Raw genomic sequence first — 23,247 nt, 5'->3', positions numbered from 1 at the left:
AATCATCCAAGTCCAAAGGAAAGCACGCAAGCTTTGCTAAAAGCGAACTTGCCTCAACCACCTTTTCTTAACCACTTTTTATTGCTTATTAAATGGTTATCTTTTGTTCTCATATATAATGGGGTAAGGGGAGGTAAGATAGTAGGTTGCCCCTAATAATAGGTTGAGAGCACCTTCCGTAGGAGACCTGCAAATTATGAAATGTTATCCATAGGACTCGATCCCACGACCTCAAAATTAAGAACCTTATGCTCTACCAATTGAACTGGATGGTTATTTTGTATTTTATTGCTTATTAATTTATATCAAATCCAACCTCATCATTCATTAGCAAATAACTAAGATAATGAAATGTGATTAATGAGTAAACTGTAACTTGAACCGTTTAGGTTCAAGTTTCTCCATATTTATTTTTCATTCAAACTCTAATTATATGTTAAATTTATTGAGTGACATCAATAGTAAAAGAAAATGTTATTTTCTTTAAATATCATGAATTCGAACGGTTGTGTATGCATTATCAATTATTAAAAAATATTTTAATAAAAAAAACTTAAATAGTATCTTTTAAGATTTTAATTAAAGTTTAAACATCATAAAAATTTAGTGAGTCAATAATGTAATTTAACCTAAAGGGGCGTTTGGAGGGGGGAATGTGAGATTCCCATGGGAATGGAGTCCACATTCTCCCGTTTGGTTAGCTCAGGAATCTCATTCCTGGTAATGTAAGATTATCAATAGTGGATTTTTTGGATATATTACCGGAATGTCATTACATCCATTTCCTTATGTATTGTTGGATTACCGACGTTTTGGACTCAAATGCCCTTATTTTTTTTTCAAAAATATCTTTCTTCTGTCATTGAATAATAAAAATTATACGAAGGTTAAATTACAAATTTTTCCTTAAACTATTTTAGATTTACAAAAAAGTCTATAATTAAAATTTTATATGAAGTTCAGGGGTTAAAAATAAAATTTTACCCTTTCATTAAATCTTTTTATATTTTCAATTTTATAAAAGAAAATTATATAAATTTAATGAATTTAAATTTTTTAAAGAAAATATATAAATATTTTCCAACTTGTTAAAAAACCAAATATATAATAAGGACAATTTAGTCAAATATACATTCCAATAATCTTTTATTCCTTTAACCAAACACAGTAATATTATATTCCTGCTAAACTAATCAAACACAAAATACAACATTCCCAGTAATCCTATTCACTGGTAATCTTACATTCTCACTGGTAATGTTACATTCCGTGAACCAAACGCACCCTAAGGGTAATTATAATACGTGAGCGTGAGGGTGACTTAAAGAAAAATTATTTCATGAACTTTATTCACTACGGTATAGATGATTTTAATTAATAAAAATTATTTATTTTATCGTTTTCTATTAGATTAATTATATGAAAAAAATAAAATAGATGATTTTTATTGGTTAGATCATAACATACGTGGTGAACATAACTCGTATAATAAATTTTGCTATTTGTATTTTTTATTTATCAACACAATTTTTTATTTTTCAACTAATTAATTTATTTTCGTATTTATTATATAATTTAAACACATCATCATTATCAAAATAAAATAATAAAAGCAGCTAGATCAACGAAACTAATTAGCTAAACAACAATAACATCATCATCACTAATATTAACCTAGCAGCTACCCTTTTCATCTAAAAATATTTATTTTTCTTTTTTATATAAATAAATACAACATTGTTTAATTTTCATTTCGATTTCTGTAATCTCTTCAATCTCGGCCGTGATTGGAGAAAGATCTCAAATTGTGTCAAAGTAATTCGGCGTTTGGCATTTGTTTTGTTTGGCTGTGAAAGGGAAAATAATCGAAGTTGGGGATTAAAGAAAAGGTCTTCTCTGAGTTCCGTGTCTCGTCGTTTTTCTTCTTCTTCCGATTACAAAGAAGATGCTGTATTTGAAGCAGCCCAGCTCTATTATTTGCAAAGGAGGAGCGATTATGGTTTGGCAAGAATAAGATAATTCCGGATTAAGGTATGAATTTTTCTCTCAACGAAAAGTAAAAGCGAGAAAAGTTCGGTTGTAAGTGCATGCTCTTTTGACAAATTCCCTGAGCCTGGGGCTCGGGGAGATCTGAATCTAGAAATCGAAAACGGAGCGAAAAAGAAGAAGCTTACCATGGAATCATCCGCTGCGAAAGGGTGCGATTGCGATGATATTGACGATAATGGCAGCTCCTCCCAATTTCAACCGTCTACGTGTATGCAGAAATTCAGACTCTACGAAACTCGATCGGTAATTTCTCTTTCATTTCCATTTTTTTTGTTTATTTGTATTATTGTTTCTTTCTTTGCTTTGATCTCATTAGTTTACGTTGTTAGCAGCTTAGTTTGGATTTAATTTTACTTGAATGGATTTGTTATTTTGTTTTGATGTTGAACTACTATTAAATTAAGTGGAAAAAGAATTTTGTTTTAACTAATTTCATTTTGGTGTTTGTGTGAAGAACTTTTATATGATTGGAAGGGACAAGAGTAGAACGTATTGGAGAGTGTTAAAGATAGACCGGCTTGATCCTTCCGAGCTAAACATTCGTGAAGATTCTACCACGTATTCAGAGAGTGAATGCTCTGAGTTGTTGAGACGAATACATGAAGGAAACATATCCACAGGAGGATTGAAATTTGTTACAAATTGTTATGGCATTGTTGGTATGGATGTTGGAATTTACATTATGACTTTAGGGGACTATTAATGTTATTCAAATGCCAATCTAATACCTAAACTGTTTCATGTTTTAGGGTTCATTAAATTTTTGGGGCCTTACTATATGCTTATTATAACGAAAAGAAAGCAGATTGGCTCAATTCGCGGTCATAATGTATATGCGGTTTCAAAGAGTGAGATGATTCCTGTTCCAAATTCAATTGTTGACTCAAACATTGCGAACTCTAAGGATGAGAATAGGTCTTCTTCTTTCCTTTTTGCTGATACACTTGGTCCACTTTTAAGAAGTCATGTATATTTGCAGAAAGATTTTCTGTTCTGTTCTGTACTATGATTAGTATAAAATTACTGGCATACTATTTTGTCCCCTTTGTTTTTTAACTTTTAAATTGCGACTTTTCTGCAACGGATTATGCATATAATTTTTAATTTGATATTAATTGTTTCACTTTTTATTTAGATACAAGAAGCTCCTGTGCACGGTCGATCTGACAAAGGACTTCTTCTTCAGCTATTCATACCATGTTATGCGTAGTCTTCAAAAGAACATGTGTAATAATGAACCAAGTCAGGTTCTTTATGAGACCATGTTTGTATGGAATGAGTTCCTAACTAGAGGGATCCGCAATCACCTCCAGAATAGTTTGTGGACAGTTGCATTGGTGTATGGCTTCTTTAAGCAGGTTAAGGATGGTGCTCATTTGAAGTTATTAGCTAATGTTTTATTAAGTTTCTGTTGTGCTTCTAAGATGGATGGTTAGCTTTTAGTTTGACATTTTGGCCATATGAATGTAGGCCATGCTTTCTGTGGCTGGAAGGGATTTCAAGCTTACGCTCATTGCCAGGCGATCCCGCCATTATGCTGGTACCAGGTAAGAAAGTTTTCCCGTATTAGTGGGGAAAAAGCTCATTTTCATTTTTATAGCACACTAGTGCTATGTGAAAAGAAATCATACTTGATTTTGTATGTAGGTATTTAAAACGAGGGGTAAATGAAAAAGGAAGAGTAGCTAATGATGTTGAGACAGAGCAGATTGTATTCGAGGATGTCCCTGATGGGCTTCCTGCAGAAATAACTTCTATTGTCCAGAACCGAGGCTCAATTCCACTCTTTTGGTCACAAGAAACCTCACGTTTGAATCTTAAACCAGATATCATATGTATGTGCTCGTAATTGATGGGAGTATTTCAGGTTCTGCTGCAGGCATTTTTATTTGCTCGGAAAAAGAAAAACTAACCCTTTTTCTCTTTTTCCAGTGTCAAAGATGGACAAAAATTATGAGGCAACCAGACTTCATTTTGAAAATCTTGTCAAAAGATATGACAACCCTATAATTATTTTGAATTTGATTAAGGTGATTCATTATATCACCCTGTACCCCTTTAAGGTTTCTCGGCTGTATCTCTTCATTATCCCAACCTTCTATTTTCTTCTATTATTTCATAAGCTGGTATATTTCTTAAAAACAGTGCATGTGTAGAAAGCCTAAAATTTGGTTCTGAGGGGGGGGGGTAGCATGGTATTTTGATTTTTTTATGCAACTCTACGATATCACTGATTTAATGATAAGGTTCAGTATCTTATAGCTTTTGTGTGATGAGCAGACACAAGAGAAGAAGCCTCGAGAGTCAATTCTTCGACAAGAGTTTGCAAATGCAATTGATGTTATAAATAAAGATTTGTCAGAAGAGAATCGATTGAGGTTCCTTCACTGGGATCTACACAAACATTCTCGGAGGTATGTCATAATCTTGTTATTTTGTCCCCAAACTAATATGCATTACGCTTTCTTTCCCCTTCTATTTATTTCTCTTTTCTCCTTTTGATTGATTCGTTTTTATTTTTATAGCTTGATTCCTAACCAGCAATAAAAATCTTCCACTTTTCCCCTTCCAGCAAAGCGACAAATGTGTTGCTGCTTTTGGGCAAAGTGGCTGCGTATGCATTAATGCTAACAGGTTTCTTTTATTGTCGGGTCACTTCAACCTTGAGACCCGAGGAGCGCATGGCTTGGTCTTCCTTTGAGTACGTTTTTCACATTAATAACTTCTGGTTTCGTATATGAAAATTTTGTAAATATGACTTTTTCTAAAAATAGTAATGAATGTTGTCTAGATACCCATCACAATCTCACTCATCAGTAGGGATTTTGAATTTGCAACATGTTTGACTTTTGCATAAGGTTGACACTTGGTTTTATGAGTTATGGATTTCTATATATTATTAATTAATATGGTGGAACTTTAATGATGATATGGTGTAAATATTAAAGATCTCTGTTTTGTATCTCTTACTAGTTGAAAATGGCATCTTTGTTCTCAAACGATGATACAGGAATGATAATGATATTGACATGTCACCCCAGAGATATCGCAACAATGTTACTGATGATGCGTACAGATTGGAGAGGAATTGTTCGGGATATAAGAATGGTACTAATGGAAATCATTCTCTCAAGCCTCCAACTTTCCAAAGAGGTGTGCTTAGGACCAATTGTATAGACTGTCTAGATCGCACTAACGTTGCACAGTATGCATATGGATTGGCTGCCCTCGGACATCAGCTTCATGCTATAGGGATTAGAGATACCCCAAAGATAGATCTGAATGATCCTTTGGCAGATAATTTAATGTGTTTCTATGAGAGAATGGGTGACACACTTGCACACCAATACGGTGGTTCTGCAGCTCACAATAAGGTATTTTTTTTATAAGATTTGAAGGCCTTGTTAAAAACCCCCTTCTTGATTAATGGAGCTTGTAGAAAAGTTCCTAATCAGCGGAAGGAGGAAAAGAGTGCCTTATGATTTCATTCAACATAGGTAGAATTACAACAGAATAAAAACCAATATACCCCTTACAAGAACCAGAAAACCAAAAAACAACCGCAAACAACAACATATTAGTCAGCCTATACCAGCCTTGGCTAAAGCATCAGCCTCTAAGTTTGCTGTCCTTGCAACCCATCTAACAACCCCCTCAAAAACTAAGTTTATCAACTATATCTCTAACAATAAAAGCATACACAACTGGGCATAAATCAACATTCTTAATCCAGTCCACTGCCACCCTGCTATCACTCAATAATCAACCGATCTTTTACCATCCCTTGAAAAGAGACAAAGAAAGATAAACCCCTTTGAATAGCTTTAACCTCCATCAATGTAGGAGGACCCGAACCAGCAGACTCCTTAAAAGAGCCTAAAATTGAACCAGAATGATCTCTTAAAACACCTCCAAGACCACTTTTCTTCCAATCACTACTTGTGGCATTCCAATTTGTTATTGTAATATTTGTTCTTTGGGAAATAAATGAAGAGGGGAATATTTGTTACTTAACTCATTCCAGTAACATGCATCACCAGCCTGTCAAAATTTAGATATAACTTATAAATACAATCATCTCAGTTTGTTAATTTTCTGATCTTTTATACAATGCAGATATTCTCTGAGAGAAGGGGTCAGTGGAGAGCTGCAACCCAGTCACAGGAGTTCTTTAGAACACTTCAACGATACTATAGCAATGCATATATGGATGCTGAGAAACAAGATGCCATTAATGTGTAAGTTTCAGTATCATGTTTGTCTTACTTCCAGGGTGAAAATTGATGTCCGTCTCACTTCGACACCGAATGACCTTAAAGCATGTTCTACAACTTTGATGCATATAGGTAGTTAGCCCTTTTTGGTTTAATACATCCCTGATCGTACCGAATGGAAAAAAAGGCTCATATATTTTATTTTGAATTCAGTCAATTTGACATTTCTCTTATAATTATCTTCAATTCATTTCTTAAATATATTATTGTTAATATCTTGACCAACTCTTGTAATAATTCTTTGTACAGATTCCTTGGGCATTTCCAGCCCCTGGTTGGTAAACCTGCCCTTTGGGAGTTGGGTTCAGAACATCATTATAGGGGAAGAAACGGGGAAACCATTGTGGACGAAGATGGAAGGTAGTTATCTAAGTAAAACCTTGAGCTTCGTGCCTGAGCCATAAAGTAGTCACTATAAATATTCTCCATTCTTTATTTTGGGAACCACATCTCTGTGAACATGCTTCCTACAATTGCTTGTTTTGAATGCTCAACTTTCTTGTTAATTCGGAAATTCTGGTTATGGGGTTTTTCTGAGTTGTGGTGGAAAGCCACTATTAGTGTACATTAGGACTTGTGAGTATGAAAAACAAACAGTTATGTAATGGCTTCCACGTTTCATCATGAACTATACGACTCTTGTTCACAGTTTTGATGCAATGAATTTAGTAAGTAGGTAATGTATGCAAACGAGATTTTTTGCATTTTCTTCTTTGTTTTGATTTGACTTTCTATTTAGTCATTTGATTATTGCTGTGTATCACTTCACTTTCTAATCCTTAATTTTCAGGTCATTTTTCAAAAGATCATTTTCTGATGGAAACATTCTTCGTCAAACTGGGTCACCTTTGCCAGCCGCAAAAGATAAGCAGGAGAAATTTGCCAATTCAACTTTGCCTGACCGATCACAAGGAAGCAATGGCCTTTCAGAGTCATCACCCGAGATATCAACTTGTGAGAGTGATATGTCGTATTCAAGGTTACTTGCTTTCCATTCCCATTGTTGAACATTGTTTACGTTGAGTTGTCATTGGTTTCTACTTTCTAATAGCTACAACCTTCTGTTCTCCATTGCGGTTTCAGTTGTATTGATCGTCGAATCTTTAATCTATATGCTTTACTGAGCTAATCTTTTTTATCAGTGGTTTCATTACTTTTTAGCTTCTGTTTAGGTGTTGCTGCCTGAATCAGCTGGTGGAACTTGATGTTTTATGGTTTCCTATAATTAATGGATCACCTTTGATACAGATATCTTCAAATTCATTGTGCAGGTGTACACCCTCTATGCCTCGAAGGCAGTTGTTTGGAGACGTGCAAAGAGATCGCTATCTTGAAACAGGTCAAATTTTCTTTTCTGGACATGGGGATGGAGTTAACTGCTCTAACTTTGTTGACTTAGACTGGCTTTCAACTTCCGGAAATTCATGCGAGGACGAACCATATGAGAGGTATGGTTTCCTGTTCTATATTTCATGTATGCTCCGAAGCATAAGCTTCAAGTCCACACTAGCATCTGTTCAGATAACGTACGCATAAACCTTTCCTATATGGTCTTTTCCGTTTGTACACTCTTTTTGTCGTGCTTATTACCTGCACTGCAGGTTACAAATGATAATATCAACTAACTTGAAAAATCAAAAGATTTATGTTATTATTCGGAACTAAACCTGTTCTTCCCCCAACACTGATGCATGCATACAAAAAAAAGGGCACTGCTCTTCCACAGTTTGTTCTGCAAGGTTTCTGCATTTTTACAGCAATGAGAGAATTTCTCGATTTCGGGATAAATTTTGTATAACCTATGTGAGGAAACTACATTTCAGAGGTCGTCATATATATCTGCAGGTCATCACTACTTCAAAGCTCTCCAGGGCTTTCGTTGGAGAATGTTGTCAATGGAGTATTGGGAGAAACAACCCCATCTACCAGTGAATATGGATCGAATATGAAGGTTGGTACTTGTATTGCCAGCGGGAGGCTCTTGAATCATACTTTTATGGTTATATGATGTATTATATAGATTGTCGCATAAAAAATGCACCATTTATGAATCAAGGTTTTGCGATCAACTCGATTTCTACAATGTATTTTGTAAAAACTGCAGCTGTGAGTTTCTCAAGCATGAAATAATGGCTAACCCGAGTTATATATTTATGTAGGGAATGCAGCGGAAAGGAACCGAGGAATTTACCGATAGTTTTGTGCAGTGGGTGAACGATGGACATGTGCTTTCCCATTAAAGTTTTGCTCGGTTTCCTCGAATCAGTGACATCCATGGCTCCACCTAGTCAAGCTGCTGTAGTGGTGGAAGCTGTTGAGTCAAAAGGCAGTTGTAGTGGCACTCTTATGTAAGATAACCTCGCTTCCAATCCGATCCGATCCCCCAAGACCCTAAATCAGAAACTAATACTCCTACAAGAAAAAGAGTAAATAGTCTACGGTTAAAACAGGGATTCCTCTGGGTGCTCATCATCAATCTCTCTTTAATTCCTTAATAGGTCTTTCAGTTTCAATAGGTCTTTCAGTTTCAATAGGTCGGTCTTGTAAATATATTTTTCGCATTTTCAAAGAGCTCCGTTTCAATCGGGTCTTTGATTCTTTATTTCCTTTCCATCCGTGGCCGGACGATACATGAAAATGAAACCGATGTTGCATTTGGGGGGTGGGGGGCTGATAGTTGGCTTTATGGCAAGCTGCCGAGTTCTAGAGCTTTTAACTTTTTTCAGCCTCCCGGGGTTTGTTTCCATAAATATATTATATATTAACTTGTTTTTTTTCAGTGTTATCACTGTATTAAAAACAATATTCGTTTTTGATTGTTTATTTATCACGAGAGAATTTTTTTAAAAAAATGAAGAAAAAAAATCAATGAAATGGATGTCGGAAAGGCTGAAACGGCCGCCTGACGTATATGCCGCCAAATAGAAAGTAAAATTTTATTCGAAAAATTGACCCAATTTAAATTTTATATTTTTGATTTGAAATTTTTTGAAATGAAGTTTGAGTGATGAAATATCTTAGTTCTTTTTATCTTTAATTTTTTAAATTTATTTTTGATTAAATATAAATTACATACCTCTCTATCAATGTAAAATATTACGATATAAAGGTATGAATTTGCGGTTTGCCCACATTTGCAACCTGCAAAGGTGGACCTGCTTGCTGAGATCATTGTTCACGGAAAACAGGGGTTCAACATCGATCCTTATCACGGTGATCAGGTTGCCGAGATCCTCATCAACTTCGTCGACAAATGTCCATCTTACTGGGATAAGATCTCCAAGGGCAGCTTGAAACGTATCCAGAAGTAAGCTCACAATTCTTATTTCTCTGCATTGTAGGAGATTTACTACTTTCATCTCACCTTGTTGACAATGATGTTTATATGTTTGCATTGTTGGAATCAGATACACTTGGCAGATATATTCGGAGAGGTTGTTGACACTGACTCGGGTGTACGGCTTCTGGAAGCATGTTTCAAACCTTGACCGCGGTTATAAGGGATTGGCCGGGGCAATTACCCTACCTAAAATTTTTAAATTTTTATATATTTTTTTTATAAATTCATCTCCTTTAACCTAAAATCATTTGTGATTTATCACCATTATCTCGATATGTTTTACTCTCTGAAGTACCGCCAGCTGGTATTCTTCAACCCCATTTCATTTGTTACATTAATCTCCCGACTGAAAGTTACAAAGTACTAACTACATTGTTTTTGCGTTTCAGGCTGAATCGGGTCCATTGTCAGTTGAGGAGTAAAAAGTGATTTGAAGGCGTTGAAACAATGGGCAATTCATTAGATACGGTTAATTTTCCCTGCTGCAAATGACAAACACAGAGTATTTGTTTGTTTCCCGAGAAACATTCAATTCTCATAAGCATCCGGAAATTAATCTTATCCGCCATTACTGACAGGTGTTGTTCGTTTCAATTTAAATAATTTTGATGTTTCATTAATTTAATCAAAGTAAGGTCGATCCTCATGATCTCCAAATTTGTTATTTTCAGCACAAACAACAAAATATTGTCTGATCAACATGTTACATCATTGATATCCCATGCATGCATGTTCTCGTTTTCTCCATAATTGTATTCATTTATCTATTACAGTTTCAAATCATTACGAAATATTTAAACCGATTAATAAAAAAATAATACAATATATAGATTTAATAAAAGGGTTAAATTAGTAAAATGTTGTCTTTATAAAAATAAAGAAACATAATTATGAGAAACTTATTTAGAGAAATAAAATATTTTTTTACAATAATTACCAAAATCGTCTCTAATTGTTTCTTCTTATCTTCTTATCTTCTTCCTTTTTCGTTTTAATATTTAACAAACAGACACATGTAATTAGAGTTGAAGATACCAAATATTACTCATATATTTTTAATGATTTTTCATTTAATTTTACAAAAAAAAATATTTTTCACTAATTAAACTTAATCATTAGTATTAATTTTAGAATCACAAACAATTTATTTAATTTTTATTCACATAAGTCCAAATCATATAACAAAATCTGTTATTACATTTACAATTTTACCCTCGCCAAACTCCTAACTTCCTTTATAAACGAACCTTCTCCCTCTTTTCATTGCTCACAAAGCAGCTTCTTCCTCGCGAAAACCTCTAGAAAAATCCTTATACCTCCCAATGGTGAAAGGCATTAACAAGCTAACAAAGCTCAAGTCAATTCTCAAGAAGCTAAACTCACTCAACCACAAGCAAAGCGGTCCGCCGTCGACCTCCGTAGTGGCGGCTTCCGACGTCTACGAAGAATCATCATCATCATCATTGGATGTCAACCTCCAGCCCGTCTACGTAGGAAAATCCAAGAGACGGTATCTCATCAGCTCCGACGTTGTCGAGAACCCTCTGTTCCGCGAACTCGCGAAACGTTCGGGTGAAGACGAAGACGATGTCATCAAGGTGTCGTGCGAGGTGGTCTTGTTCGATCACTTGCTTTGGATGCTCGAAAATGGTGATCCTGAGCCCGAGTCTTTGGCGGAGCTGGTCGAGTTTTACGCTTGTTGAGATGTTGCTTTGGCAACTTTGGTGATCGGAGAACGGTTCCCATATGGTCGTTCTTATGGTACACAGATTTGTACACTATGTTAATAATGCATGTGATTGGCGACTTAGATTAAGAAACGAGGAATTGATGATCGTAGAGATTTTTTTTTTATTTGTTAAATTCTTAAAATGTGTATTTTCCGTTTAGAGGATATTTTTTATTGTTAATTTCATCAAATATTAATGGATATATATGATCTCCATTAGTATTATTCTCTTCGAATATCCATAATTAATGGCTACTAAGACACAAAAATCAAAAGAATAGTATCTTTTACCATATAAATAAACGAAATCTATATATCATATTATATATCAATTGTCGGTGATTATTATTTTTCTTATTCATTTTTCATATCATGTTTTTTAAATAAGAATATATGTCATTGTGACAGGATTTTCTCAACTCTTGCGACATCCTTTTTCTCTGTCCTTGTGGCACGTTCCTTATGACTTTGGTATGTTTTTCATATACCTCTGAGATCATGTTGGTGCTCGTATAAAGACCCTCACTACATTTGTTTTTTAATTGGTTTGTCGGGTCACGTATTGTCAAGTCTCATCTTTGGTAAAAGATTGTTTGCCAATATAATCAGAATTTTGTAGCGAAGCAGCCTGCTCAATTGTTTGGTTCCCTCACCACTCCTTTATCACTTCGTAAAACATCTCATTGGACAGAGACAAAGTTATTTATGAAGGTTATTGGATTCTTTTGATGTTAGACGTCATTCTCAATTGAAAGTTTCATTTTTTTTTCGTATCTTTGGATTTAATTTTTTTTATGTATGAGGTTTTTTATGACTACTGTCTCATTTTTCTCTTTATGTTTGGTATGTTGCAATTTCAATTCCTTATGTTATTGTTGTTAAGGAAACTAAGTTGTCATTGCTAAAAAATAAACAAAAACTATAATCTTTATGAGATAAAGGGTTCGTAATGATTTGAATCTATGACTTGTATGAATGTTGATATTTATAAAGTTAATCCAAATAATATCTTAGTTACTCAAAGTAGTTTTATATTCATGAGACTTTCGATTGGAATCACTATAAATCTTATATATTTTTGGTAATAATGTAATGATAATAATAATAATAATACTTTTTTTATGTCGAAAAATGATATATTTTTATTGAAATTTTATAAAATAATAAAAATCATATTACCAATGGTTAAAAAATCATAATTTCACCTGGATATTTTTTTTTTTTTTAAAAAAAAAAAAGAAAGAAAGAAAGTTTGTCATGATATCTATTAATGATTTTGGTAACAATTGAAACAAATATAATTAAAAATATACTAATTTTAGAGATTATATAAGCTGGGATAAAGGAAGAAGAGAGATGAAGGCACGTGAGTATATAAAGTAATAATAGGTCCATGTTGGCAAAACTTTCGAGATAATGTTCTCGAATAAATTAATTCACGAGATAATGTACTCCACATATTAATTGCTCAAATATGGTGAAATCCACAGTGTTGGCCGTAGGTCGCCATGTCATCCGGGCGACCTACTAGGTCGCCATTTCTTCCCTGCGAGCTACGAGATATTTTGCATGTGCCATGCACGTCCCAACACGCTGGGCATCCGAGGCCATCCGACCGAGGGGTAGGTCGCCATGCACGTTGGGCTAAGTAACAAATATTACCTACATCGGTAATTAGGCTTTCATGCGATTACCTAAATTTCCTTAAGTAACAACGATTACCTACATCAGTAATTAGGCTTTTTAACTACACTGAAATGGAGGTCGCCATGTATGCCGGGCGACCTTATAGGTCTCCATGTGATCCCGACGACCAAACTGACGAGATGCCTAATTACCGATATAGGTAGTGAAGCAGCTCACCACAGCTCGCAGGGACGGCATGGCGACCTCCTTAGTCGTCAGGAGCGCCTGGCGACATATATTCGACAGCAAATAATTTTAGTTAGACCTTATTTCAACAAATAATTTTTTTCAAAACTCTACAGCAACAAATCACCCGGTCCATGTTAGAGGAATTTTTGTCCCCAATTTTGCTCTTTTATTCAAACATCTCACATATATTTTCGTCCCCACCCCATACACGCACATGCAGCCGAGAAAACTGTACTCCATATATTAAAGATTAAGATTAAAAATTAATCTATTGGATTTTCAAAGTATTCCAATTTTATTGTATTATGTGATCGAATATCTCTTGTATATATAATCGTTGATTTATTCCATAAAAATACGACTCATTCGAACAAGCCCGACCCAATACATGTACCAGATGGGCCTTAGTCTAGGGCAGCATGTTTGAGGAGGGCATCATGTTTGAGGGGGACATCATTTTTCTAGTACTTATAGTCTTGATTATAGTAAAATAATAAAGGTTTTTGCTTCAAAAAATGCACGAATGTATCATTTTAGTTGATATTTGTAGCCTTGTAGGTTTTGGTTTGTATTAGTATTGATATTGTTTGATTATAATTTCTATTACATTTTTGTTTTAAAAAAAATTGTTTATGTTGTCTATTATACGGTGCAAGTATAGGGGCATAAAATTATTATCTCACCCAGAGCATTAAAACTCATTGGACCGGCCCTGCATTCGAATGATTTCTTTGGTTCATTGAACCATAGTTTTCGTCATATTAAGTCCATCGCTTATAAGGCATGGGCATTGGCAACCCTAGCTTCTTCATCAATATAGACATCGGAATACCCATGTTTCCTTACGTATGAGAATGATTAAAACAAAGTGCAAGAGCATATATACATGCATGTATGTATATATAAATAAAATAGAATATATAATCAGCTTTCGTCAAAATATTCATAATGAGAACTAGATTAAACAGAGTTCAAATCATAACGTTACGAATAACTATAAAAAAATAATTTTATGTAAATAACATGGAAAAAACCATACGAAAGATGATAAATCAGGCTTTATTGCAATAAATGGGACAAGACCCAAAGTTCAAAACATTCCAACTTGGAGAGGAAATTCAAAGAGGGACATTTTAGTCCAAGCTGAAATTAAACGTTAAAAAAAGAAACAAGGTGGAGAAAACAAAATTCAAATAGCAATCATTCTTGGAAATTCCAAGCAACCTCGGCTTCTTGTTTACTCAATGGCAAGAGGAACAGTCTTGACCTGAAAAGCATCACACGTGTGCAGCAAATTAAACAACAGTCTTCCATACGAATTTATCGAAGAAGGAAAAAAAAATGAAGAGTTCGAACAACGTACTTGCTTGTTATACAGCAACGCGTGCAACATCTCGATGTAACGCTTGCGACCGCGTTGTTCGAGGTAAGAAACGTGTTTGGAGAAGCCATAAACACTGGTGAGAGTCAATAGCTTCTCAGAGTAAATCTGCCATGTATACCTGCAAAGGAAGAGCAAATGGGGAGTGGAATATGCTTTTAACTTTCGCAGGTGAAAAAAAAATTAAGATAAAAGCTTATAGCTTACTTCTCCTGTATACGTTGCAGGCCTCCCTGAGAGATCTCATCCCAAAAAGATGGATCAGCCTTGCATTTCTCGAAGAAATTAACGAGTGTCTCGGCGGACAAATCACCGTTATAAGGATCGATGTTGAACCCCGATTTGCCATGGACGATGATCTCCGCAGGGCCACCGTAACAAGTTGCGAATGTGGGTAGTCCACAGGTCATTGCTTCAACAACAGTCAAGCCGAAGGCCTCGTAAATAGCAGGCTGAACGAAAGCGCCCTTGGTGTCACAAATGTAACGATAGAGTTCACCGTTTCTCACTCGGTTCATCTGCGATGAAATCCATCGGAATTGTCCTTTCAAGTTGTATTTTTCGATAAGTTCATACATCTTCTTCATTTCGGCCTTCTCTTCTATGTCCTTGGATTCCTTTCTCCTATCTCCACCTACTACAACCAAGTTAACGAGTTCCCTCAGCCGGCTGTTCTTGGCATAGAACTCTACGAGTCCGGTTAAGTTCTTAACACGGTCCAACCGTGCCATGGTAAACAGAACCGGCTTGTTCCGATCTTTCAGGACACATCTGCGAGACGGCAAGTAAAAACATTGTTAACATTGTGAGGATAAGACAGTGAAAAGGGTGTAAAATAGGACAAACTCACAAATGCTCTGCATTCTCAACAGGGCTGTAAAGAAGCTCTTCGATATCCGGGTGGAACTGCTTCAACCTCCGTTTCTCTTCCGTGTAAGGGAAGTAAATGTTCATATCAGCACCGGGAGAGACGATATTGAATTTAGGATCGAACACGTCGATTCCATTAACAACACGGTAGAGCCCCGGAAGAGTGAAAGCCATGTGACTCTCGTATTGGCCAAGAGTGTCCTTGCTGAAAATCATGGGACACAAATGTCGTTAGCGTCTCGAATAGGTGACGGCATTACATGTAGTAAGGTGGGAGATATTTGCTACCTTCCAGCAATCTCTTGGAAGGTACTGGTGATGATAAAATCAGTTTGGTTCATTGCAATGAGGTCGGCAGTGAACTGACAAGAGAAGTGATACTTATCCTCGAGCTGTTTCCAGTTGATGTCTGAATCCGGGTACTTCGTCTTCTCGAGAGCGTGCGCAATGGTGCACTGCATGAAACATTGAAGAACAAGTTCTTAGACTGTATGAAAAAAGATCAAAATACGGAAACCAACTAAGTCGATGAATTCGACTTCAACAAACCTGTGTAACATCAAACTTATGTGCCAACAAAGAGGCAACAATGTTTCCATCACTGTAGTTTCCAATAATCAGATCAGGCTTGCCCTGGAACTCCTTGGTAATCTCAGCCGCAACATCTTCTGTGTACGTTTCCAAGTAGGGCCAGACTTCGAATCTCGAGATCCATTGACGTACAATTCCCTTCTCGGTTCTGAAGGGTACACGAAGAATATCGGAATACTTGGTTCCATAAACTTTCTCGAGATGCTGACCGCAAGTTGTTCCTACAGCATCAGGGAGAAGTCGAGTGATCTGGTAGAAAAACAACCAAAGTAAGCATCAAACATAGTGTTATACAAATTCTGACAAAATGAGAATCGTAACCGATATAACATTCGAACACTCACGATCAGGATACGTGGGGTAATGTCGAGTCCTTGCAGCTTGAACCGGTGAAGCATCTCTTCCTCCAAGGCGCGGACTTGATCCAAGATGTAAACAACCTGACCACCAGTGTCAGGGTATCCCAAAACATTGTCTTGAGCAAAGTATCCGTGAGGAGTCATGATAACAACATTGGTGACCAACGGGATTCTTCCGAGGAACGTCTCGAGTGTGATGGGATCGGGTGCTTGCAGGAGATCCAGAAGAAGATGGATCGTCTCTAGAACATGCTCGGCATTATCGCCCCATCCCTTCTCCAAACCAATCTCCTTGAACCTTTTCTCGTAAACCGAGTATGCGGTATCGGATGGTACAGAATTCAGATACTCCTCTGCCTTCCTCAATGCATGTTGCAGGGAGTTCACATCTCGAATTCTTTCATTCAACAGCATACCCTGTGACAGAACAGAGAACGATTCTTAAGTTTCGATGTACTAAAAGTTGCAACGAAAAACAATAGATGAATCATTCATCGATTACCTTTCCCTTCTGGCAATGAATTTGGAGAAATTCAAGCAACAAGTTCAAGTTCTCCTTTTCTTGAAACAGCTTGGAAGAAAGGTGACGATTGAGGAATTCCATGCCATTACCAATGGACTTGGAAAGAGATGGACGAGGAACAGAGTTGTTGAATGCACCAAAGTCCAATTCCAACGTGAACTCACCGCCATTGGAGCTGAAACACATCATTGACATCGAGCATTGTTCAACATAAACACGATATAACTCGAAAACTTAAAAGAAAAAAAAAAGAGCCCCAAAGCTACATACCTTCCATCAACAATCTCCTCCTTCAACTTCAAGTACTCAGCAACCGGCAATTCCTCCACAAAAAGCTTTTGTACCTCCACTGCAATGTACTCCCAAACGCCGGGAGCCGAACGAATAGCAAGAGCAACCGATGGAGACGACACCACAGCTTCCTATTAGTCAACATAAACGTATCAAATCCAATATCCTCATCAAATCAAGATCAAGAAACATAAACATAAACATAAAAAAGGGTTATTCATTGTCACCTGAGTGGACCTCAAGACGTCAACGACCACCCCGTCAAGCGGTTGTTTCCCGGCCTCCTTTTCAAGAACCGAGAGCAGCTTCTGAGACTTATGGATACCCTTTCCGAGGCTTTCAATACTGCATCACATATGAACAAATGTAATCAAAAAATTCAGAAACAAAAAACCCCAGAAAGATCATGGCATGCAGGGCTTACCTTGAGAAGATAGACTTTGCTAGCTGTGGATGAGTAGCTAGAGATTCACCCAAACGTTCACAAATGGAAACTGCAGCCATTGTTTCTGAGTTCCCGAAACAGAAAACTGGAAGAGATGAATGGAAAATATCAAGCTATGGATAAAATGAGAAAAATGCAGAGTTATATAGCACTGGAAAAGCTGGACAGATGCATTGGAGATACCTAATTAAAGCCATTAAATTTGATAAATTAAAACAAAGTGGGTGGGGATTACTAGGACTACATCTAACTCCAATACAAACAGTACATCCAGTCAAAGAAGTTACAAATTTTCAACTTGTTTTCTAAAAGAAGGCAAATAATATTTTAAAAAAACCCAGAAAACTTAGTGCAAATGATAATTTTGAGGGTCTAAAAATCCAAAAAAAAGAAAAGAAAAATATTGTGGAGTTGAAGATTGAAGGACCTACCAAAGAAAAAGGCAATGGATTGAAAGAAAAATAATGGAGAAGTGTGGTCTAAGGAAGCATGAATTGCATTGATTATATAGGAGAGTGACTACTTAACTAGAACTGGTAACCCTAAATGATCTGAGCTAACTCCACCAATAGAAATGGAATCACCAACTTAATTTTTTTTAGAAAAAAAGGAAAGCTTTTTGCCCAAGATTTTTTTTTTGGAGTATTGCCAAAGAAATTAACATAAATATGGATTAAGTTTGATATTTATATATTAAAAAGGTATAATTAATGCATTGGTTTTCTCTTTTTATCGGATATATTTTATTTGATAAAATAATAATTTAATTGAAAAAACAGAGATATTATTACTGAATTATTAGATATGCATAAGCCTTGCGTGAGGTCTTGGCTTTGAGAGTCATCGTCCAATCTGACTATAAAGGTTATAAAACTTATTGAAGCTGATGATGCTGCAGATGACCATTGTTCACTGGTTCGTGCAGTGCTATTGATAACTTACGGCGTCGAAGGTGGGTAACACAAATTCTTTGGATTCCTCGGGAAGTTAATATGGTAGTGAAAGCTCTCGCTAAATTAGGGACCTCAATCCAAACCGATTATTATATTATTAACTTATGTCGGAGATTTTTCACCCTAAAGTCGGATTTGACTCTTATCATTAAGAAAAATCTCACATTACCCGAATTTAATTTTGAAAAAAAAATTGATGTTATAAAATCATAATCTATTCGATTCAGATCGAATGATCGTTTGATCGTTCTTTTCGTTTTAAGTTTCTTAGAGTTAGATTTGACGTTGCCTTGATTGATTAAGATGCCTCTTATTTGTTATTCTACTGATTTTCTCTGTTTTTGACCCTCAAATTATATCTTGATACCCAATTTACGTTCGAATACAATTTTCTCACAACGTTCGGCTCTGATTTGTAATCGTCGATAATCTTTCAATAGTTTAATTTCACGTTGTGGTTCGTTTGTCGGTAAAGTCAAATTTATTCGTATTTATCTTTTGTTCGAATTTTTTTAGATGAGTTTTTAACATTTTTCCTATATGATCCTTGTATGTTCTCAAGTAGCTAGTTTCGTATATCAATAGTTACAAGAATGTGTTATATATTTTATTTATAAACTTTTATTATAATTTTAAATATTTTTCCTTTAATAAAACTAATAACTATTATTTACATTAAAAAAATAAATATGATAAGTGGTAACTGTCTATATTGGATAACCTTTAAACATTTGGATAGCTTCATCGTTCAAGCATAAAGTAGTTCGAAATTACATATTATTACTGGCACCCCTCAATCCATTCAAGCATAATGATTCATGATAAAAACATAAACACAGGTAAACAATCACGAGGCTATGGAACCAGATTGTGGTGGTGTAATAGAAAGGCAAAAATGGGACAGGTGAATAACAAGATCTGGTCGGAGCAGACCATCTCACACAGATAAACGTTCGTCCTCGCACTTTTAATTCATCTGCAGCTGCAAAATCAGAACAAACTTTTGGTGTTAAGGTGAAGTTTCTGGGACGGCATAACTTAAAGAACAGATAAGAACCTGTTGGGAAGAAACCGAGTTGCCAACAGGATAATTCTCTATACATTTCAGGAGATATTTGAACGTCTCGATTTCACAGGGAAGAGTAAGTCCGCCGATGTGACCGTACCCGAATTCCTCCTCCGCCTTCTCCAGCAAAATCGTGAAGATGGGATGGCTAAGGTATCTCGTGGGGATGATAAACCTTCGAAGCTCCATCCCCACGTAAACCGCCAAATACCCCTTCGGGACATCGGGGGGTGGTTCGGGGCCGTGGCAATTATCCTCGTCGGAATCACAGGATATGAGGTGTTTGAGCCTTGTGTTAATCTCATGTGAGAAAACCCCATGATTTTCTTCCGAATCCGGGGTGTCCGGCTGCCACTTTTGGAGGATTTCATTCAGTCTAATGAACTGCCGGATTCCGGACTCGCTACCGCCTTGATCATCCATTGCTGAATCTGGCGTTTGAACCAAAAAAAGAAAAAGAAAAGAAATACGGTCGTTGTTTTAGCAGAGAACCCGAAGAATAAACGCCATTGCAAAGCTCATAAACAATGGAAAATGGGCCAAAAAGACAAAATCATCGTTAGCGAAATGGAAGTTGGTAGTTGTTCATGGTCTGGGTTTAGATTATTTGGAAATGTTCCTGCTGTTTCATTGATTGTCGCAGGAACATTTGCTTCGGGTAAAGCGACTGTGTCGGAGGTTGGAGTTTTCTGGTCTAATGATTTTTTGGTTTCTTCCATCTTTTCCCCTTACCTGCTAAATGCAACACGGTGTCCATTTCAATGGATTTTAAGCAAACTATTTTCAGTTAATCACATATTAATTATCCTTAAATTAAGTTATTCTTTTAATTATATCATTAACAACATACATTATAATTATCTCTTACTATAAAAGCCCAAATTATCTTTTACTATAAAATAAATTATTATTTTTGAAGATAATAATTTATTTTATTTTACTTTTTAATATTTACTTGAGCAGTTATTTTAACTGATGAGTAAAAATGATGATATGATATATATTACGGTAATAATAAAGTATATGTAAAAATATTACTTTAGTAACAAGCGTTGAACATTTGTTAGTTTAAGGATGAATATTGGTTGGGTCGGGTTTTTAACGGATAGAACTAGATTCGAATATCAAACCTCTCCATATGTCGCTCGATTTGACTTGGGTTTAGGGAGACTCTATTCTACTTGATTTTAGGGTAAACACCATATCCAACACAAATATATGTACAATTCTCTTTTTTTATTTGATAAAATAGAGATCTAATTGAAATATATAGATAAAGAAAGGTATTGTTACAATTATGTTTAAATATATAAGGGATAATATACTATTATCTTAAACTAAGTCGAGGATTTTCCATCCTAATCTTGATTTCGATCTTATCTCATCCTTTAAAAAGCCTAACTCGATCCGAACCTTTTTAAAAAAAAAAATTAATCTTATAGAGTCAGATCAAAACTAGTTAGACTCGAATCTCATGCTCATAACCATCTCTACATCAACTAACAATTTTCATTTTTAAAATGATCATTTTGACCAAAAATAAACATTGAAGACTAAATTGCTTCAAAAATATAGAGATAAAAGTGATTATTTTTTCAAACATTAACAAAAACTTTTGGTATTATACCTTCTTAAAAAATTAAATTAAAAAGTACAAGGAGTAATGGCAAATTAAACCATTTTATAAACTAAAATCCACTTATATTCTAATTGCAATACACACTAATGGTCAGTCAGCTTTACGAGAAGGGCAAGGGACGATAAATAGCAACCACTGCTAAACTCACACGTGTCACAAACAAAGAAAAAGCAACAACAACAACAAATTCAAAAGAGTATAAAAAAGGAACAATTCCATGCAAGCAAGTCGTTGGTTTATCTTAGCAAATTAGCATATTTCCTCTCAGATTCTGGGCATCTCCTTCAACCCTCAACTTGCTCTCCCTTTAAGCCTTAGATTTTCATTCATCTATCCCATGAACGTTGCCATTTATATATAGACAGATTGTTTTTCTTTTTACTTACAAAACCAGAAACACAAACAATTCAAACAAAATGAATCAGTTGTTGGATTCTCCGCTCGAAGCTTTAGCATTTAACTATTTAAGCTTTGGGATTTTCACGGTGTTGAATAATCTCTGGACGTGGATCGCTGTTCTCACGGCTGCGCTTAGTTTTTGGAGGATCAGAGCAGCCGCCGTTTCATCAAGGTATGTTCAAAGTAACGACCCAAAGCCGTCGACGTCCATTTCCGATCGTGCCCCAGACGAGTCTCCACCGGTTCCTGAACCCGATAACAAGCCGACCCCTTCAGCTTCGGTCGCGGAGACGAGCGTTTGGCCGTTAGTTTGCAGAGGAGTGACCAGAGGGAAGTTTAAGTTGACTGTTTATCACGACGATGACGGAGAAAAGAGTGACGTCGACGTCGACGTCGACAGTGGAGTGAGGGGAATGGGACCGGGTGACGGCGGTGGCGAATGTAATCAATGGTGGGAGAGTTGGGAAGGAGTGTTGAAGTTGAGGAACGGGGAAACGGGGTGGTACAAATATCAGGATTTGACAGCGTTAAACGGCAACGTTGTTAGGTTATGGGATGAATCATGCAAGTGTAGGAGAAGAAGGTAATAGCTCGAGTTGCTGTGCTTTCATGGTGGTTGGTTGTGATGGCATTTTAGGAATAATTATTATTATTATATAGTTGGTGTGATGTTTATTTTATATATATTAAATGATTTTTGGTTTTAAGGTAGTAGAAAACATACAATATGTAAATATTATATAATTGTTGGGTCCAACAATCATTGAAAAAACAAATGAAATTCGTTCAATAATTTTAGTGGTTAGAAGAGTAAATTACACAAATGATCCCCAAGTCACAAGATATTTTATTGAGTCACTCGATTATTAAAAGTTACAAAATGGTCTCTCGATTATAGAACACTACTTTGTCGAGTTCACTGGCTATTAAAAGTTACAAAATTGTCATCCGACTATTCATATTTTCTAAACTTGTCTTTTTTCGTTAAAATTGATGATCGTCTAAACTAAATGTAAAAATATTGACTGAGATATAATAAAATATAATCCCAAAACTTTTTTTGTTGTATTTTGTGGATTGATTCTCTATTTACTTTATATTGTTGAGCTAGTGCTTGAAATATTATGTTGTGTCGGGTATCCATTTTGCAACTTTTAATAGTCGTGGGACTCAATAAAATAACGTCCTATAATCGGGAAATCATTTTATAACTTTTAATAATACGAGAACTCAACAAAATAACGCCATATAATTGGTGAACTATTTGTATAGGGTAATAATTTTTCGGGAGAAAATGGATTTTTTAACACGAAGATTAAAAAAATTAAAATTTTATAGTTTGTATTTTAAAAGCATCTTTAAGAGTTAAAATTATACTTTTCAACGTTCATTTCTTATCGTATAGTGTTTCTATTTCATAAAGTTATTTTTTTATGCAAACATTATACGTTTAGAGATCATAT

General features: G+C 35.6%; 5 protein-coding genes across 5 annotated transcripts; 3 read left to right on the top strand and 2 right to left on the bottom strand.

Annotated features, from left to right (window-relative positions):
* The first annotated feature begins 1,727 nt into the window (after positions 1-1,727).
* Positions 1,728-8,906, top strand: LOC120182268 (phosphoinositide phosphatase SAC3-like). The gene is made up of 16 exons (XM_039187260.1): positions 1,728-2,292; positions 2,504-2,708; positions 2,799-2,964; positions 3,185-3,407; positions 3,520-3,596; positions 3,697-3,884; positions 3,982-4,079; positions 4,330-4,463; positions 4,622-4,750; positions 5,060-5,423; positions 6,166-6,287; positions 6,573-6,683; positions 7,114-7,302; positions 7,595-7,771; positions 8,169-8,274; positions 8,483-8,906. The coding sequence occupies exons 1-16, from the start codon at positions 2,176-2,178 to the stop codon at positions 8,561-8,563; spliced, it is 2,487 nt and encodes an 828-aa protein (XP_039043191.1). The 5' UTR covers positions 1,728-2,175; the 3' UTR covers positions 8,564-8,906.
* Positions 8,907-10,960: 2,054 nt separating this feature from the next.
* LOC120182245 (auxin-responsive protein SAUR76-like) lies at positions 10,961-11,454 on the top strand. Its single transcript, XM_039187243.1, has one exon. The coding sequence runs from the start codon at positions 10,986-10,988 to the stop codon at positions 11,364-11,366; it is 381 nt and encodes a 126-aa protein (XP_039043174.1). The 5' UTR covers positions 10,961-10,985; the 3' UTR covers positions 11,367-11,454.
* Positions 11,455-14,321: 2,867 nt separating this feature from the next.
* On the bottom strand, positions 14,322-17,840 carry LOC120182243 (sucrose synthase-like). The gene is made up of 11 exons (XM_039187242.1): positions 17,707-17,840; positions 17,510-17,627; positions 17,262-17,413; positions 16,971-17,166; positions 16,454-16,885; positions 16,068-16,358; positions 15,807-15,973; positions 15,499-15,723; positions 14,856-15,419; positions 14,631-14,769; positions 14,322-14,534 (listed from the first exon to the last, which is right to left on the bottom strand). Exons 1-11 carry the CDS (start codon positions 17,784-17,786, stop codon positions 14,505-14,507), a joined length of 2,394 nt encoding a protein of 797 aa, XP_039043173.1. The 5' UTR covers positions 17,787-17,840; the 3' UTR covers positions 14,322-14,504.
* A 1,849-nt stretch (positions 17,841-19,689) lies between these two features.
* LOC120182255 (protein SMALL AUXIN UP-REGULATED RNA 10-like) lies at positions 19,690-20,169 on the bottom strand. The gene has a single exon (XM_039187250.1). The coding sequence runs from the start codon at positions 20,167-20,169 to the stop codon at positions 19,690-19,692; it is 480 nt and encodes a 159-aa protein (XP_039043181.1).
* A 1,632-nt stretch (positions 20,170-21,801) lies between these two features.
* LOC120182246 lies at positions 21,802-22,431 on the top strand. Its single transcript, XM_039187244.1, has one exon. It carries the CDS (start codon positions 21,802-21,804, stop codon positions 22,369-22,371), a length of 570 nt encoding a protein of 189 aa, XP_039043175.1. The 3' UTR covers positions 22,372-22,431.
* Positions 22,432-23,247: the final 816 nt, after the last annotated feature.

Source organism: Hibiscus syriacus, unplaced genomic scaffold, assembly GCF_006381635.1.
Source record: "Hibiscus syriacus cultivar Baekdansim isolate YM2019G1 unplaced genomic scaffold, ASM638163v2 tig00112634_pilon, whole genome shotgun sequence".
In the NCBI taxonomy this organism is placed as follows: Eukaryota; Viridiplantae; Streptophyta; class Magnoliopsida; order Malvales; family Malvaceae; genus Hibiscus; species Hibiscus syriacus.
The sequence above is the reverse complement of the archived record's forward strand: the minus strand, read 5'-3'. Positions and strand labels throughout refer to the sequence as shown.